Source organism: Parus major, chromosome 2, assembly GCF_001522545.3.
Source record: "Parus major isolate Abel chromosome 2, Parus_major1.1, whole genome shotgun sequence".
Taxonomy (NCBI): Eukaryota; Metazoa; Chordata; class Aves; order Passeriformes; family Paridae; genus Parus; species Parus major.
In genome coordinates, this window is record NC_031769.1 from 16563143 (window position 1) to 16577472 (window position 14330).

At 41.0% G+C, this 14330-nt stretch overlaps 1 protein-coding gene across 1 annotated transcript in view; it reads right to left on the minus strand.

The window, feature by feature from the left end:
* Window positions 1-14330, minus strand: part of GPR158 (G protein-coupled receptor 158) — a 185074-nt gene that overhangs the window by 41689 nt on the left and 129055 nt on the right. Inside the window, exon 6 of the mRNA XM_015620039.1 lies at window positions 10884-10993. Within this exon, the coding sequence (XP_015475525.1) occupies window positions 10884-10993 (110 nt within the window). The remainder of the gene's footprint in view (window positions 1-10883; window positions 10994-14330) is intronic.

Below are 14330 nucleotides of genomic sequence, written 5' to 3' on the forward strand. Positions count from 1 at the left end.
GGAATGTATGATGGTCATTTACAAACTGAAGGAAATCACAGGGGAGCTAGAAAATACATGGTTTAAGAAAAATAATTTAAAATATTAAGTTTTAATACATAACTTCACAAAAGAGTAACATGAAAAAAGTTGTAAAAGCTTGTCACATGCAAAAACTAGAAAAGCAAGTCAAGGAGAAGAACAGATGATCTGCAAAAATGTGCTCAAAAGTTTGATTGGAACATCTGGAACTAAACAGTTTGTGGATTTTCAGCCTTGTTTCAGTAAGACAATGGTACCATACATCCTTATACATATCAACTTTCTTGTTACTAGCCCAGGTGAAATTGTCCCAGTACCTTCTGACATTCCTCTTTGTTTAGAGGCCATTAATTTATGTAGTTTGAACTGATGTATGATTTCAGACATGTAATGTCTATCTGCATTATTCCCAAGTGAACAGTAGAAAATAATAGCAAAGAAATGATGGAAAATATCTATGACAAAGACCCTGATCCATATACACAACAAGGCAGAACTAGTGAATCCCTAGTTGCCAATGCCTGCCATTTTTTAGAACAGAATGATGAAAACAAGAATGCATGCATTGGTGAGGACTGAGAGCAGTCAGAGAGGTTTAATGGTTGTATAAAAAGACAGGCAAGGAGGAAGAAAAAGCTTAGTAAGATTTGTGATCACAAGAATGGCTGCCACTTCTCAACAGCTGTGTGCAAGCCAGTGCTCGAGGCACAGCCTGCCAAGAGCAGGGGCCTCCCCACCAGCAGCCCTGCACTCCCCTAGGCACACCTGTGAGGAACAACTGGCATCTCCCCAGAAGCCCAGCAAGGGGGAGAAGGATTTTTTTGCTCAAGAAGATCTCAGAAGAAGAGCAGATGTTGCTGTAGCAGAGGTTAAGAGCAGAACATGGCTCCACTAGGACAGCTGTGTTGCCCTGAACAGCCAGAGAACAGCACTGCTGATGGCTGGGAAGAGACTCAGACCCTGAGTAATGGAGCTCAGCATTACAACTCCCAGCTAACTTAATTCACACATTGGAAATAGGCACTCAAAATTTTTCACTGATTATTAACAGCTAGGATTTTTAGATTTGCCAGAAATAGAGGCTCCAGCTTGAACCATAAATGTGTAAATGCAAGTATAAACAGAGGCTCACAGCATGCACACAAAGGGGGTAGGGCCCAAGAACATCCAAAACTTGTCCTTTGCTGTAAAACTCTAGAGCACAAAAAGTTTAAATTTTTAACACAATTTTTTTTGAAGTGAATATTAAGTGAAAATGTTACAGATTAGTTCTAAAATAAATAGCTTCATAATTACAACTGAATTAATACTGGAACTTTCTACAGGACTTACTGTGTATGCATTCCCAAGCTTCAAGCAGTCAAGTCAGCATTATCTTGGTCTTTCCAGCTCAGATCATGGATCCAATATATTGCATATAAAATTCCTAGAGCATCTCATGCCTCTTTCAGAAAAGCATCTGTGAGGATAACTCACCAATTAGCAGAGAAAGGAAAAAGCCAAATGAGCTGTGTATGTTACAGCAGAGCAACACAGCATTTTATGTCACCAGTGGTTGGTTACTACTGATCAGATACCCAGTTCTTCAAGATCATAATGGCAATTTCTTGCCTTCATAGAAGTCCAGAAAAGAGCAACTAATATTTTTATGTGAGATTATTTGGTCCAGGGACTGGTTTTCTCTGTACTTAGGATCTACATTAGAGTAAGTGATCAGGAATAATGAATGTCAAAGCAGTTGGTACACTTCAACAAACAGCACCACTATATGTCATTTCAGTCTATGAATATGCTTAATATCTTACTAGATCTATACTAGAAAGAATGGTTAAATAGAATTTTTATTTCATGTTTGTAAAATAAAGGCCAAGTATTGGACCAACCACAAAACTATACAGCTTGATCAGTTGTATAACACAGCCCATTACATTTCTCTACTGAAACTCCTGCCATTTGCAGTAGTACTTAAGTACAGAATCTTCCAAGACAGGAATCAGTCTTGAACTGGAAGCAGCACAAAAAAATTTCTCATTGCTCCTCCAATCTATTTGGATTTTTCAATAGCTAACCCTTCTGAGAAAAATGTATGCCAGATTGCTCATTTGAATTTCTCTGTCTCTGGCTTCCAGCTACCAAATCTTATTAAACTGTAGTCCAGTAGATTTAGGAGTCTTTTGTCACTATTTTTCCTCTCCCTGCTTGTTCATACACCACAGAAGAAGTCATCTCTCAATCTTCTTGTGGATCAAAAAACCCGATTAGCTTCCACAGTATCAAGCATTTTCCCAGCTCTCAAATATTTTCTGAACCACAACCACCTATTGTATATCTCCTTTAAAAATACATCTCAAGAACAGTACATACTGCATTTATTTATATGAGTTTCGAAGATGTTGTAAAATCAATTCCCTACAGATTAACCTCCCATTCTCCATAACTTTTTGTCCTTAAATAGTCCCTAGTTATAAATTATTTGCCTTTTGGCTGCACTCATATGCATCTGTTTGACAAAGACAACAACAACAGGGACATGGACATGGCAGAGATGTTTAATGCTTTCATTGCCTCTGTCTGCAACACAGATCATGGGCTAAGGAGGTCCCAGTGCCCTGAGCTGGAGAACTGTGGCTGTAAGAATGAACTTCTACAGGATCTGCTGTTCCAGCTGGAACCTTCTAAGTCTATGAGGCCTGATGGGATTCATCCAAGAACACTCAACGAGCTGGATGATTCATTGCAAGGCATCTTGTAATGCTTTTTGAATAGTCTTGGGAATCTGTGGAGGTCCCAGTTGATTGGGAGATGGATAATGTTGTCCCAATGTCCCAAAAAGGATGATCCTCTGAAAGTATAGGCCTTTTAATATCTCCTCAGTGACTGGTAGAATTCAGGAGAAGATTATTTTGGGAGTTATTGAAAGACGCTTGAAGGACAACACAGTCATGGGTCACAAGGCGATCATGGCTTCATGAGGGGAAAATCCTGCTTTTCAAACTTAATTTCCTTTTATTACAAGGTAACTCACCTAGTTGATCAAGGAAAGCCAGTTGATATAAACATTCTGGACTTCAGCAAAGCTTTTGATATTGTCTGTCACAGTATCCTTCAGCACAAGATGTCCAGCTCACAGCTGGATAAACACACATTGGAATGTTTATCCAGCTCACATGTGATGGGTGAGCAAGTGGCTCATGGGTCTGAGACTGAGAGGAGACCTCATTACAGTTGCAACTTCCCCATGAGGAGAAGAGGAGGGGCAGGTACTGATCTTCTCTGTGTTGACCAGTGATAGGACCAAAGAAAATGGCCTGAGTTTGTGTCAGGGAGGTTTAGGCTGGATATTAGGAAAGCATCCTTCACCCAGAGGGTGGTTGGGCACTGGAACAGGCTCCCCTGACCCCAGTGGTCATGGCACCAAGCCTAAATTCAAAAAGTGTCTGGACATGATGTCAGGCTAATGGTGGGATTCCTGGTGCTGTCATGTGCAGGGCAGGAGCTGGGCTTTGATGAGTCTTGTGGATCCCTTCCAAATCAAGATATTCTATGATTCTATTACAGAATACTTTTCATTACTAGACTTTCTGAAACAGAATTTACTATTTTGCCAAGCTTCATTACCCACAAATTTTGTGAGTAATCATTTAGTTCTTGGTTGTTCATTGCAACTGAAAATGTTAAATAGTATCAGGCTTACTCCTCATCCTTCACAGTAGCCCACCAGAAGCCTCCTCTCCAGTCATGACTCTTCACTGGCAATCAGGGTATGTGATCTGCAAATCTCTGCTTCCACTGTGACCAGCCCGTCTGTGAGTCACATACTTCACTCCCCCATCACACTCCTCCACAAATAGCTGTAACTCAAGTATTGCACTGTAATGCCTGGTTTCTCTTTTATACCATAATCCCACCCAGGAGAGATACCTTGTTCCACTGACCAGTTCCATCCTTCCCACATAATGAGAAAAACCAGTCTCTAGAGCTATTATTACTGGCATTGCAAATGCATGCACAAATGCACACCTGCCTGGAAGGTATTTCCTCACAGCAGAGTTCTGCTGCCTGAGGGAGGTCCTGGACTTGGATGTCCTTGGAAAGGATAGGTTCCAGTTCCAGCTCTGGAGCTCTTCTGCTAGCATGTTAACCTGATGTGCCAGACCAGCCCTTTGTCACAATATCTGCCAGAGTGCTCTTGCATGCTACCATCTGAGAGGTCTTGTGATACCTGTGGACCATTATAAAGCGCCTTCCAACCCACTGCTGTTTATTTTGTAATCATGATAACAATGTAATTGAATATTAAAACACCAGATAATTGCTTTATCTTCTCTTTGAACTTTCCTAGCCAAACTCAGTCTGCTATGATAAAGCAGAATGTTTGTTACATTAAGGTGATTAAAACACCAGCCCATGGAACTTTACAGCTGTATCTACAACAATTTATATAAATTAAATATTAATAGGAACATGGATGAGAATATTTTCCAGGATCCCAGTGCCTTATTAATCTTAAATACATTATATACTGCTGACTTTTTTGCTCTAAGATAATGTTATTAGTCCCACTTCTACATGGTGCTCCATCAAGACTAATTCTGCACTGTGTTTTTTAACAGCTTTGCTACATTTTGCTAGTTTATAGATAAGAAAGTAGATATTTTATTCAGAAATATGAAATGGAACCATTATACTGTCTAGTTAAAGCTAGTTACTGCTTGAGAATGGGAGAGATACAAAAGAGCTAAATAGGATTTTAATAATGTAGGTTTTATTGTGAAAAAAGCCACAGTGCAACAGAATGTGACTCATTTAATCTAGAAGAACTGCAACAATAAGAATTTCATCTTGAATGTGCATCATGCAAGAATGCTATATGAGGTTTACTGTCTAAAGCCCTGTTTTGTTGTATACCATAAAAATAAGTAAACAAAGTAGAAAAGGTTTATGGCAGACATGAGGCATGAATTATACTAATGAAATTAATTAATTAGGTTAAGACATGCTAACAAGAAAACAGATTTTTCCATGGCTAGTCTAATTACTGGAACTTCATTCCTTATGAACAGTAGTATGTGCAGACACTTTTTCAGCAAGCCCAGCTTCTTCCCTCCCTAAAATGCATCCCCCGGCCTTTCACTCTGTACCCAGCCCCTAAAATCCTCATTTCTCTGCCACTTTCTCCAGCGGCCAGGCCTGAGACACAGTGTGGGAGCCACCAGAACAGTCTGGGAGCCACCAGCACAGTGTGGGAGCCACCAGCACAGAGTGGGAGTCACCAGCACAGCGTGGGAGTCACCAGCACAGTGTGGGAGCCACCAGCACAGTGTGGGAGCCACCAGCACAGTGTGGGAGTCACCAGCACAGTGTGGGAGCCACCAGAACAGTGTGGGAGTCACCAGCACAGTGTGGGAGCCACCAGAACAGTGTGGGAGCCACCAGAACAGTGTGGGAGCCACCAGNCAGTGTGGGAGCCACCAGAACAGTGTGGGAGCCACCAGAACAGTGTGGGAGCCACCAGAACAGTGTGGGAGCCACCAGCACAGTGTGGGAGCCACCAGAACAGTGTGGGAGCCACCAGCACAGTGTGGGAGTCACCAGCACAGTGTGGGAGCCACCAGCACAGTGTGGGAGCCACCAGCACAGTGTGGGAGTCACCAGCACAGTGTGCCCACTGACCACCCAGAGCAGACCAGGCAAAGAAGGACCTGCTGGTGCTGCAGGTTTCAGCCTTTGCTCTGTGGGGGCATTCATAAGGTCTGTTTTCTGCCCCAAAACTATTTTTCACAAAGCTTTGTAGGATGCAGTTCATACAATCTCAGGTGCTAAAATATGCCACTTCTAGGGAAGAGACAGACAAATGGTTGGAAGTTCTAGAAAGCCCCTACAGTGTAAAAATCTCTACAGCTTGACCAAACCACTCCTTTTCCTGTATTCCAAACAGACTGAAATTCCATCAGTGAAGTTGAAGCAGTAAAAACCAAAACAATTCAACAAGGCAGTATCAGACTAGCACTCCAGACACTGCATTTCTGCAACAGTAACATCTGCCTTGAAAACAATTTTTCCTCCTTTTGTTTCATGTGAGATAACGACTACAGAAATCACTACGGAACACATCCAGCGGCAAAATCCAACAGTGAACACATCTGTCTAAAGGCATTTCATTCTCACCTTCCACAAGAAAAAAGGATTATTCAAGAGGAAGTAAACCCTCTACTTTTTTTGAGTGCTCAACCAACATAACCAGAAGGGCCTGACTCATTAAAAAAAAAAACAGGGTGGCTCACCACTGCAGCCCATGCTCATCTCACTTTGCTTGCCAATTTAAGCTGAATTACACAGCAACCACTTCTCTGAGACAAAACTCTGGGCGGTGCTTCATCACTAGTGTCCCATTTCATGGAACCATTGGGTAGTGGTGTATTGGCAATATGGAACCATCACCTACTGTCCCTATGACCTCTGAAATATTTGCCATGTGATAATCCAGCTGTACAGGTTCCAACTGCCAAGGTACCTTCTGCCCCTTTCTGCACCACATTGCCACCACACACTTTTAGATAAGATCATCTGTATCCTCTTTCCCAGCCCTAGCTGACCTGAGGGAGGTCATATATGCCATGTGTTGTGGTTAGGAATGGTATTCCCAAATTCAGATTTCCCACTGTAAAACCCCAGACCACATGCCACTTGCTCACTTCCCCCCCACCTCCCCCTGTAGCAAGATGAAGGGAAGAACTGAAAGCACAAAAAAGTAAAGATCACAGGATAAGAACAATTTAGCAAAGCAGTAATGAAATAAGAAAAGGAACAGTACCAACGAATAATATTAAAACCAGAGTGCACAAGTTCAGCAAATGATTCACACATTCCTCATGTGTCACCCACCCTCAACCCTGGGTCCCCCCTGAACATGGTGTGAGACATCTCCAATAACCCCGGGGTTCTGGCTGTGTCCCTCCTGGCTGATGCTAACTTTAACACTGTCCTGGCTGGAACCATCTCTCACCACTGATGCTTCAAGAAGCAAACTCACATCTTCTTTGGGTTCTCTGCTAGCATGAGTCTCCTCTTTAGTAAAATACTGAACCACAACCCAGAGAACCAGAGAATCTTTGAATTGTTTATGGTGGAAAAGACCCTTAAGATTATTAAGTCCAACCATAAATCTAACACTGCCAAATGAGCCACTAATTCATGTCCCCCACTAAAACATGCCTCTAGACACCCACACACTATCCACACTGCTTTTCTCCTCCTTCCTTTACCACCTCCAAAACCTGTAGGAAGGTCCACTACTTGCTCCAACTGTACCAGATGGCAAAGCACAGCAATATAATCTTAGCACAGCATTTAGATGAAATGCAGAATTGCATCATAGTGTTAACATCTTTTTCTCCCACTAACACTCCCATCCCACCATCACTGCTTCCAAAAAAGTGTGGATTATGTCATTGTCATGTTTCTCATACCTGAAACCTTCCCCACACCTTCTCATTCTCCTCACTTTCCCACTCTCTTGTTTCTCTCTTAAGAAATGGAGATTCACGAACTAGAGACCCCATTCCTTGGGCTCCTTTTCCTAAAATGTCTGAAAACTATCCTATGGATACACACACAAGTGCATACATTTGTCTGTATGTATGCTACTTTGTTTCATTCTTATGTTTTAGTCCAGAAGGAAGGATCCTGAATTAATCCTGACATGAAGGTGACAGAAGCTCACACAATATTAAAAATAATGAGATAACCTGTTCATAAAATACAGGGCTTGAAAAAAGGACACAGAGTCTTCAGTTACAGAGATATAGTGAAAGGTGCAACATCAGCATCTCCTTTAAACCCAAAAAGTTAAATTTGAAACATCATTACTTCTTGAGATAATTATTTTGAAAAATTCATTCTTAAGGAAAGTATTGTATTTTATGTTCATAGCTCTTCAGCTAGATTTCTTAAATTAAGCTCATTTCCATGCCCCCATCCTTCCACCCCCATAAACATCAGCTCGTTATTTTAAAAATGCACAGTGAATAAGAAAGAGGCAATTAAGGATGAGGCACTGCAGAAATTGACTGTGACAGGTGTTCAAAGAATGAATCAGTACATGATTTCCCTGTTCTTGTGCTTTTCCTTAAGCATCTGCTTTTGACTTTTTTTCTGATTTCCCCTTGATGTTTGACCCTAACAAAACCTCTGAAACCTCTTTAGGAAGCGAGGAGCTACAGGAAATTTAAAAAAACTACAACAGCCCCAGATGTTTCCAGCGTTTCCTACCTGGCTTTGGTTAACCTTCACACTCTAATGCTACTCAATGCACCTCATTTGTTGAGAACTATAGCATTAGATTTTCTTGTTATCATTAACCTTTACACAATACTGGTTTTCCCATTTAACTCAGAAAAATCACAAGTTCCTTGATGGCAATTGGTTCTTCCCCCAGGAAGGACACAGCCTAGCTGCAGGAGAGAACAAGTGCTTGTCAGTAGTATTTGTGATGTCTGCAGTAAGCCATTCCTCAACCTTGTAAGACCTGTGGATTGAATTAATCTGCCAAAATTTTCTACTAAATTTCTATTAACATCACATTGTTCCTAACAGCATAACTGCTGTGAATGTGTATAACAAAATATATATCTAACTTGGCTCAGTCTTTTGCAAGGCACACTCTGGGACTGAGATATTCAGTACCAAAAAAGACCAAAATATCACAAATGTAGGAAATGAATGGTCAGGATATCTGGTTGGAAAACAAAAGCTAGATTCCTACAGAAAATAATTCTAGATTAACATACTAAATAGGTTTTTTCCCTCTTTGCATTACACAAAGAACTACAGAATTATTCAGAAGGCCAGCCACTGCACACAGCAGGGTTAATAGTGAATCCAGACCAGGCTGCCCAGGGCTTTATCCAGTTGGGTCTTGAAAACCTCCAAGTAGGGAAATTCATAATCTCATGAGCAACCAGCTCCACTGCTTAATCACCCTGACACTGAAAATGCTTTCCTCATATAACATTGACCCCAATATTCACTCATATTGTATAAAGTTGAAATCTCTTAGTTCAATTTGTCCATGTCTTTTGTTCTTCCACTGTACACTGCTGTCAAGAACACAGCTTCACCTCCCTGTAGGTGTTGGATAGCTCATGTTAGCTCCCTCCAATGCTATATTTCCTTCATGCTGAACAAGCCCAGCTATCTCAGCCTCTCTTTGCAGGACCAGTGCTCCAAGCCTTGACCATTTTAATGCCCTTTCATCGAACTCAGATGAGTTCACTGACATCTGGACACACGATTGCAGATATGGTGTGAATAAAGGAGAATGATCACTTCCCTCAGCCTTCAGGCAATTGTCCCAGTGATACAGTCCAATCCACTGCTATCCTTCAATGCTTTGTGATGATCAAGGATGAGGATGGACTGCATTCTTGGTTTCTTACTCAATTTTGTCTTGTTTGCTGACCCTGTCAGCACAGGTGCCAAGTAACATCAAACAGCTGAATGAGCAAAATAGAAGACTTTCTGCAGTTTTGCAGCCTATCCTCACCTAATATGAATGGAAGATCAACAGTCCTGTCAGGATTGCTGCTTCCTCACATCATGTACAATCACATAAAGAACCTGTTAGGATAGCAGAACTGCAGTGACAACATGAGCCACCCACAGTCTTAGGCTTTTTATCTGTCTGAGCTATGGATAACAAAGCATCCAAGCAAAGTCACCAGCTCCCTCTCTTCTCTACTGCTCTTCTTGTTTTACTTTTTTTGCATCAGAAATTGTTCATCCCAGAAAACACTATGGAGGTGTGGGATTTTCTTGGTCAATTTCAATGCAAAGATGTGGCCAGACACAGCATTTTACAATTATAGTTTACTAGGCTAAGTGTACACTTGTAACCAGGGACACAAATTAAAAGGAGCTGCAAGAAGGAGCTCAGTTTTAATGGGAAAGCAGGGGTTTCCACCTAAAATGTGACAAGTCAATAATACATCATGAAACACAAGATATTTTCAGTTCTCATTCAGTTAATGAGCATAATAACAACCCTCCTCTATCTAACATGCCAACACAGTAATGAAACTAAGATAAAAAGATGAGTGAGCATCCTTCATCCAGTATGTTCAAGTATCAATATATTGCTTATCTCTTTGTTGAATAAAAATACTTACAGAATGTATCAGTAATTTCTTTCATTACAGTTTAAAGAGGGAAAAGTATTAGGATTTATCCAGCATACACAGAAAAGTTCTTCAATTTCTTCAATTTAATTTTTAAGGAGACTCTAGAAGTGGGACTTGAAGTTGAGCCTCTAAATATTAAATCTCTGAGTCACATGTGAATGCACTGCCAACCCCATGGAACCCAAAAATTGCCTCCTATTTTTGCTGGCAGGTGCTGATGCTTGCGAGTCTGCAGCTTGCCTGCTATGATTGCCTGAAGAAAATAGCCCTTGACATAAAAGCCATAAGAAAACACAGTAAGTATATACACCAGTCTTTTGCTTTACCCACCATTGCTGTGTCTAAACACTTCAAAAGCATCTCTCTGCAAACACTTCACAGTCAAACTTTTGAACACTTCATGAATACTTCTGTATTTTGTATATTCAAGGAAAACACATTCACCTCCTGTGAAAAGGGGTTCTTTCACAATTTAACAGTTAATGTATATATATATTTTTAATCAAATCCTGTCAGCATTCATAGCTCTCAATTCAGATTAGCAGCATATAATTTGAACAGGAAAATTGAGGAGAAATACACAGTAGAAATGGCACTTGTTTATGATATTTGCAGCTCTTCCATCTAAGTACCCACACAGATTGCACATACTCCCACAGAGATGGAAATTAATATGTGAAATACCTGTGCAGCTTGAGTGTCACAGTTCCATAAACAGTAGCAAAGCCCAGAAGACGAACCCATCTTAGGAGAATACAGCGAAATATACTTGGCTCAAAATACAAAATGACAACCTATAGAACAGAAAGAGAGAGCTTCAGTACTGCTTTCATGAGAAAGTAGTTCTTCATTCAAATGCAGAATAGTTTCAAAACAGGACAGCAGACACATTTCAGCTCATACTGCTGTATATTTAGATTTTCTAGTAAAGCGTTGGGATGATCAGATCAACCAGCTGGCACAGTTCTAGGCACCAACTCCTTTTTGAAGGGAGTTGGCAAAAGCCCTGTGACAGACTGTGAAGTGACAACACTTTTAAATGTAATTCCACTGACTTTTCTTAACTGAGTGAAAACATGTACCCAGAGAGGAGGATAGAACAGACAAGGACTTTTTCCCTGAGCTATTCAAGTAATATGCAGCTGGTTTAATTCTAGTTTGATAGGCTGTATTTACTAGGTTACACTTCAAAGTCACTCCTAATAAACCTAGCAAAATGATAGTTGCTCATTTTCTCTCTGTCAAACTAAAAATAATTGCACTAGCTTCTTTCTATCCAAAATAGGAAATATTTATGACAGATTTAACTCTTTCTTCCCTGCGTATTTCATCTAAGCTATATCAAATCTCTCCATGCATCAATCACCACCTTCTTAAGAAAAATAACCTTTTTGTTCACCTACGTATTTCTCTAATCCAAATAAAAAATGTCCTACCAGCCTTTTTCCCTGTCTACTAAGGACTACAAGGACACAAGGACAACACTCCATAAGCAGTAAAAGAAAGCTAATTCTGTAGGTAGAGTGCATATAGAAGCTTCACTATTAAGTGAAATACTACTCTTCTCTAAAAAAAGGATAGCTCAGTGAACTCAGTCACAATTTGAATCAGGAGTCCACTTCTCATTCCAGCAGACATTGTCCCTCGTGTCCTGAGGGTTGATCCCATATTCCTTCCCACTCATCTGGTCCCAAGGAGCCTGCTGTCCCAGGGATTTGTTGGAAAACTGCCCCTACCCCACTTGTAGACCCTGCTTGGTCCTGCAAACCTAGATCCCATGCATTCAATGTGTCTGACCAGAATCTAATAAAACAGCCCACTGCACCATAGTACAAATTAATTAGGTAATCCTGGTCTAGAGAAAGCAAGCACTGAAACATTTCAGGCCATCTGTCACAGCTTCATTTACAGACAGTACATTCTGGCAGCAGCGGTGGTATTGTGCCTACTGGCTGCCACATATTATTTTCCTAAGTAAATGCTCTTCTATGTGGGAATTCAAGTTCAGGATATTGGCCAAAAGCCCAGGACTACATCCTTTGGGTGACACAGACTTCTTCAGAAGAGTGGGGGCAAAAATGGCAGATGTGGGCTGAGAGAGATGGAAGCTGCTGTGTTTCACTGGAATGCTTTTTTTATACAGCAGAATCAAACTATTTCTTTTAAAAATATGATTTGCTGAATCAAACTGTGCTGCAAAATTTAATCTGCTTTTTTTCCACTGTTATTGGACTGACGCAGAATCACAATGTACTGAGTTGGAAGGGACCCACAAGGATCACCAAGTCCAACTACTGGCACTGCATAGGACCCCCCAAGAGTGTGCCTGAGAGTATTGTCCCAATTCTCTTGAACTCTGTCAGGCTGGTGCTGTGACCACTGCCCTGGGGAGCCTGTTCCAGTGCCCAACCATCCTTTGGGCGAAAAACTTTTTCCTGATTTGACATGCTTCAATGTAGACATTTTCTGGGATTCTGACAAATTGCGCATGTAGGAAAGGCAGCAGCTTTTCTCCTTGGAAAATCAGCTGGAAAACCAAAATGCATCCAGATCTGCATGACCATGCTTGGGCAAACAGAATATCCACAAAAAGTTTCTCAGGACATTATGCTGAATGGCAGCAGTTTCCTAACATACAGTTAAATACATTAGGACAGTTGCAGAACCTGAGAAAAGTCTGTAGCAGTAACTTGTCTCCTGAGGTTTGCCAGGGGGTAGAAAACACCATGTTTCATCTTTTGACTCTTCCAAACAAGAAAAACTATGTCAAAAAAAGATTGGCATTAAGAGACTCTGAACATTTCAAAGTTGATTTGAAAGCAGAATTTTTCAGATAATTGAAATGGGAAGATCTGAAAACTCTCCAGGCATAGAATTTTCTGAACAAGGGCAACAGCTCTCTTTGCCATGCAATCTGACACAGCAATTTCATCTGCTGCTGCTTGTTGAAACATTAACTGCTTGTGTCTAGAAAATCTCATTGATTTGCATTGAATCATTTGTATGAGCAGCTGAGGCATTTGGCTAGATATCAGCCAAGAAACCACCACTTCAAACGCAGCCTGGTGTGAGCTAGTGTGACAGCTCACCGGGAAGGCTGCAGAGGCAAGGCTCTGCTGGAGAAAACTGTTCTCATTTTCCCCTTTGAAACAGACACATTTTAACTCCTCCTTCACCAGTGGTGAAGGATACTGCAGATGTAAGACTTCATCCAAGTCTGAGTCTCTTTTGGATCTTCCTGTGTTTATATGACAGAGAATTGTAACCCTGCCTCCACAAGGGCCAGTGTCCATTTCTACCTATTCTTGTACATGGTCTGTCACGGACCCAGGCTTTGTAGAGTCAGAATGTACAATATGTACATGTTGCTTTCTTCTTAGGCATTGCAGAAGGCTATTCTAAGAATATGTCATTCCCATTCCCATCAGAGCTCACCAGGATGTTCAGGTGACTGCCCTCTCTAAGCTCTTGTCACAATTATGTCTCTTATAAACACCATGAATTTTAGAGGCACAATTTTTAAATGGAACAATCTTTACTGCATTGGAGCCAAGGGGCTATAGAAACACATCCTTGGAAGACTTGCTCAACTTTTTAATCCAAGTGAAATATAGTTCTTGCAAAGAATCTGGTCAAAAGTATGACTGTTGCACTCCACTGCTCACTCTCTCTAGCAAAACACACAAACCAAATGAAACAAAAGCAACAACAAAACAACCCCCTCCAAAAAACCAAACCAAACCAAACAACAAAAAAACCAAAACCCAAACAAAAAAAAAAGAGGAACATGACACAGAAGTCTTGGGTTTGTTTTGCATCAGCCTCTTCTACCTTATCAAAGCCCCCATTCCCTACTGTTATCTCCAGAGCTGTCTTCTTCAAGTGACAACAAATGTGCAGCAAAAGGTTGCTGAGCTCCAAGTGAGGAGTGTAGGACGAGCACCAGATTCACCCACATATCCAGGCTGCTCTCAGAACAAGGGAATCCCTCCGTTCTAAAAGACTACCCTGCCCACCAAAAACCTGACAATATTTCATTTTCTCTTTATGCATTTATGGTACATTAGACCACACTCTTCTTAAAAATGCTGTGAGGTTTTGCTGATGGATGGAACAAAACATCTTTACTGT